Source organism: Temnothorax curvispinosus, unplaced genomic scaffold, assembly GCF_003070985.1.
Source record: "Temnothorax curvispinosus isolate PA1 unplaced genomic scaffold, ASM307098v1 QBEX01017307.1, whole genome shotgun sequence".
NCBI classification, from domain to species: Eukaryota; Metazoa; Arthropoda; class Insecta; order Hymenoptera; family Formicidae; genus Temnothorax; species Temnothorax curvispinosus.
This window is the reverse complement of record NW_020227087.1, coordinates 1-5,453: the sequence shown is the minus strand read 5'-3', so window position 1 is coordinate 5,453 and position 5,453 is coordinate 1. Positions and strand designations below refer to the sequence as shown.

Below are 5,453 nucleotides of genomic sequence, written 5' to 3'. Positions count from 1 at the left end.
ACGAGAAGACTCTGCGTCTGTCTCTTTTCTTACTACACATAAAAAAAATACCAAGTCAAAGTGCACCGATTAATTGATGTGATATATATATGCCTTATGACGAACATAAAAAAACTTATACTCTGCAAATTATTATAAAATAATTAATTGCAGTGAACTTTATCGAAAATTGCACATCAAACTCCTTTGGTTACCTATTAACGCATTAATCATCGCCGCATTTAATTCTTTTACGGAACGAACTCTGGTTGCCCAAGGCTCTTCTCACTCCTTTTTAAAAGAATTATATCACAGCATATTATCTCCACGGTAACTGGGATAATCTCACTCTTCAAATTATCTTTGTTTAAAAGCATTCACGCTTTCTGAGTGACCTTCTCACACATATTTCAAATTATTTCAAATAACGTGTTTTAAAGCATTATCAATGATTGTGCACGAAACCGTGAACCATTTACAGCGTGAGAACACATTAGAATATCCGCTTTTACGACGGACATGTCCCACAATTTATCAGACGTGACATTTTAACGTAATGTTTACCCAAAAACACGCTAGATAATAGAAGACCGATAGTGGGGGGGTATAACTTAGGAAGCGTAATGGGAAAATGACTAACGAAAGACTCAAAGTAACACTTTGGGTATAACTCTAATTTTCTATTGCTTGGTTTACGCCATCGGAATCCTCGCATTTTCCGCAGGTTTCATGACCGGCGATAGTTTCTTACCGTCGCGCAACTTCATGGAAGTGATACCGGAAATCGAGAAGTCCGAGGTGTTCAAGATTCTGCGCGACATGCCTAAGGGTGCTGTTCTCCACGCTCACAGTACCGCTATCGCCTCGCTCGAATATCGGTTCAACCTGACTTATCGCGAAAATCTGTACGTGTGCGATGAGAACAGCAATCTGCGGCTCAAATTCTTTGACGTGCCCGGCAACGATTGCAATTGGAAATTGCTGAGCAAGGTGCGTGAAAATCCAACCCGGGCCGACGCTATTAACGAGAAGATCAAGCGGTCCATGACCATGGTCACAGAAAACCCGAACAGCGTTTACAACACCGTCGACAAGGCATGGGAGAAGTTCGATAGCGTCTTCAAGGCGTGGAGGTTCCTCGTATCGTACCGACCCGTCTTCGAGGACCTCCATTATCGCAATCTCCAGGAACTCTACGAGGACAACGTGATGTACGCAGAGATACGATCAACGCTGACGTCGATATACGATCTCGACGGTAAGACGTACGGGTCGTACAAAATGGTGCAGATCCTCAAGAACGTTACTGATAGGTAAGATGCTTTTTTTCAATTATCTCATTTCTCTAGTCTCAGATTACTAAATTAGTAAATAAATAAAGTACAATTTTTCCTATTTCTCAATAAATAAATGAGGTACAACAATTTCCCAATTGGTAGTCTCGAAAATAAAATTTCATGAAAGAAGATATTTCGTTTTGCTGGTTAATTCAATATTCGGCGGCTACGCCAAGAAATATTTCGAGCGAGATAACGTAACATATTAATGAACGCGACAGGTTTGTAAAGGATCATCCGGACTTCATTGGTGCTAAGATCATATACGCGCCAGGACGTCGCGCCAACCAAGAAAAAGTAGAGAACTACCTGACAACGTTGACGCAGCTAAGACGTTTCTATCCGGATTTTATCGCTGGTTTCGACTTGGTCGGCCAGGAAGACAAGGGGAAAGTCCTCAGAGAATTTGCCAACACATTGGATACCGTTGAACCGGGAATTCCATTTTTCTTTCACGCCGGCGAAACGAAATGGTACGGAACGTCGACCGACTACAATCTCTTCGACGCTATCTTGCTTGACACCAAACGCATCGGCCACGGGTAAGTAAAACAAACAGAAAAAGATAAATTAATAATATGAATTAAACATTGAATTAAAACATAAAAAATAATTCAGAAGTCAGATGCAAAGAGCAATTTACGATTTTCCTTTACTTATCTAGAGTTATTTCGTAGTGTCTCGGCTTGTCTAAATTTTTATTCCAAAATTTAGTAAAATGAGTTGTGGTAGGTATACCAAAAATATTTGCTTAAAATACTTCAGCGGACTGGTTTTAAACATCGACCCTTGCGGCATTTTTTCAGATACGCGTTAACGAAGCATCCGCTCCTCTGGAAATTAGTGCAGCAGTTAGGCATCGCAGTGGAAGTCTGTCCCATCTCAAACCAGGTTCTCGGTCTTGTGGAGGACATGAGGAATCATCCCGCGGCCAGTTTATTCGCATTGAACTCGCCCGTGGTTATCTCTAACGACGACCCGGCAGCCTGGGGTGCTAAGGGACTGAGTTACGACTTTTACGAGGCCTTCATGGGTATCATGAGCGCCGACTCAGATCTCAGGAGTCTCAAGCAACTGGCGATTAATTCATTGACTTACAGCAGCTTGAGCAAACAACAACAGCGGAGTGCGTTGGACAAATGGAAAGTCAAGTGGGACGCCTTTGTGGCCAAACTTGCTAATTACGACAATTAGAGCAGCAGACGTGAAAAATGCCTCATCCTTTTTCGTTAATATACGCAAAGATAAAAAGATATTCCCAACAGAACGGTGCCATAATCCAAAAATATTCTCAGAATATTTATAGACAATATTTTTTATCTAGTTTAGAGCCTACAGTCTTGTGTTCTTCCATGTTTTTAGTGGAACCAGTACCACCAACACTGCGTATCAACTTTGTAGAACTGCATTTTATCTTATAGGATTCTTACAATTTTATATATGAATCACTACTACCTCGTCACATTTTTTAACGATGCACCTAACAATGCACCGTTATACTTATAATATGCGTCCAATGGATATTACTATTATTGCGAAATAATAGATCTTTTGAAAAAAATACTGCGCCGTATTTTACGTTTTGTTTAATAAGATATAAGATTATTTTGCACAACAAAATAAGTGTTACTTCTTTCATTATATACATACGACAGTCGATTAATTGGATGCTCGCTGCAGGAAATTGTAAGCTGAATAAGAAGTCCTGCAAATCTGCGGAAATAAGATATTACATCACGGCGAAACGCGTAAGAAAAATCTATTTATACTCATGTTAATTTGCGCACTTGTTTCCTGCCATAATTCAAAAGCGCAGATAACTATCGCAATAATTTTTATACCTCAAACACGAATCTCGCAATACACGTAAAAAAACATACATGTAAATTTATGTTTTAATTATTTTTTACTAACACATTTACTTACCCAAGTAAAAGTGTTAAGAGATAACGCAAATACTCCGTGATAAGAAAGCATTATTCCTCTCTGACTGCTTATCATAATCAGCATCAGCAATCTGCGTTCTTGCGGTGTCACCATTGTCCAGTCGCTGGAATACACAGCGGTCACGATGCCTTTACTCTGCGGCAGAAATTTGCAAAGCATTAACTAATATAATATTTTTTCGTACGGAGATATTAACTCTTCTCAATGCGGGATAATGTTCGAACAATCATCGAAAGTTGTTTTTTTTTAATCATAAAACTTTTTAAACCTTCTGTTTCGCATTTAAATGTTTTCTTTCAAATATTACCCTCGTGGAAAAATGTCTCAGAGTTTTTCATATATGATTAATCAGAATTTCTACAAAAATTTTCAGAATTTTTCAAATTTTTTATACGAATTGAAACGTTTTCAGAAAAGCTGAAACAAAATAATAGAATATTTCAGATTTTTCCTGCCAACACATCTTTGTAAAAATCTGAATAAATACGAGAAAATCTGTGCAAATTATTAGATATTATCGTACGGATACTGAAATATTCCAAAAATCCTTGTCCAATAATTTTTGAAAGTATCTGAGAAGTTTATATATATTTTTTAAGAATTTTTTATAAGTCAATTCTTAGAAAATTTCTGAAAAAATATGAGAAATTTTTTTACTAAGGTAAGCTTCTCTACGTATTTATTTTTAACGTTACGCTTATTTACCTTCAACTCAAGTTCATTTCCGTACCAGCAATAGTAAAACAGTTGAAGCAGCATACCACTCAGATATAAGAACATTGAAAGAAACTCAAAGCTGAGTAATTTCTTCTGCAAGAAATAAATGTACGTCGCACGGCCGAGGGTAAATGAAATATCTCTCTTGCGATACCTTTGATAGAATGAAGATACTGGTGCATACGATGAGCAGACTGAAGAAGAAGAAGATCATTATCGTCCATATGAACAACGCTCGTATTTTCTTTACCAAAATTCCCACGAGCAAGTGATGTCTGACGCATTCCACGATCGAGGCTTCCGTATCCGTCTTCCGTCCGGAAGAAATATCGCCGGTGCTCTTCAAACTGTCCGTCAATCGGCAGCACATAAGCTCGATCTGTCCGCAAACTTGAATCGTAAAGCCGTAAACGAGACAGTCGAAAGAAACGTTAAGCATTATCGCATAAAATAGCACCAAAAATTGCTGCAGATACGTAGCTAGATATGGAAGTAGATTTGACACGGAATACGGGATGTATGACTTCAACGGCAGCACATGCTCGCCCCCCTTGAGTAGCTGTAGAGCTGGCGTTAAGACGAAACCTAACGCGGTCGCATACGATATCATCATGAACGCGATAGTGCTCCACTTAGCTGTTATAAACATTTAACTTCCGGTAAATATCAGTTACAGATATTTAATTGATTTTTTTTATCTTTCTTTACTACGAGCTTTTCTAATTAAGAAGAAATAAAAAATGTGTGCACACACCGTCGACGCACAATTAACTTTAATTATATTTTAATATTTTATCAAATCAAAGGAAATAAAAAATCCATTTGTACATTTTCGTAATCTAATATCATTGATATCTACATGCATGTTAGATAACAGAAAAACTTTAAGACATAATATTTTAACAAAATTGTACGTTTGCCACAAAGATTGTTACACATCAATATTTAATTAAGCTAACAATTAATTAACTATTAGCATAATTAATTAATTATTAGACAATTAATCAAAGCAACTATATAAGTGCTAAAGTATTTATCAATTTGTAGTATGATATAGCAATATCCAATTAAAAAGAAATGATCTTTAGACAGGTAATTATTTATATTATATATATATTACTCTTAATTTTGTCTTGATTAATTATTGATCGTTGATATATGTATTTATATTTCGTTATACGTAACATGTATGCCAAATAACATGCATATTTGCGAATTGCGAATACTCGAGTACCTCTGCGGTTATGCTCTTCCATTATCAGCTTTTCCGTCGAATTTCTCGGCTGGCACATTTTCACGCGCAAGCACTCCAACAAATCCGACAGCTCGTTCTCCCGCAACAGAAAATTCGCATACTTCACGCACAGCGTTAAGCAAGTCAATCCTGAGAAGAGCCTTTCTGTCAGCTCTTGAACGCGGTCGCGCATGCGAATCATCTCTATCACATCGGATATCGTAAACTCGTATATCAAG

The 5,453-nt window shown here is 37.4% G+C and overlaps 2 protein-coding genes across 2 annotated transcripts; one reads left to right on the top strand and one right to left on the bottom strand.

Annotated features, from left to right (window-relative positions):
* Positions 1-81: 81 nt before the first annotated feature.
* On the top strand, positions 82-3,229 carry LOC112467414 (adenosine deaminase 2-like). Its single transcript, XM_025036018.1, has 3 exons — positions 82-1,292; positions 1,538-1,858; positions 2,123-3,229. The coding sequence occupies exons 1-3, from the start codon at positions 709-711 to the stop codon at positions 2,508-2,510; spliced, it is 1,293 nt and encodes a 430-aa protein (XP_024891786.1). The 5' UTR covers positions 82-708; the 3' UTR covers positions 2,511-3,229.
* LOC112467415 (odorant receptor 46a-like) lies at positions 2,949-5,446 on the bottom strand (the record flags this gene model as incomplete). Its single annotated transcript, XM_025036019.1, has 5 exons — positions 2,949-3,029; positions 3,243-3,398; positions 3,969-4,073; positions 4,135-4,616; positions 5,215-5,446. Coding segments are annotated over 5 exons (1,029 nt in total), but the record flags the coding sequence as incomplete, so codon positions are not given.
* Between the last annotated feature and the right edge of the window lie 7 nt (positions 5,447-5,453).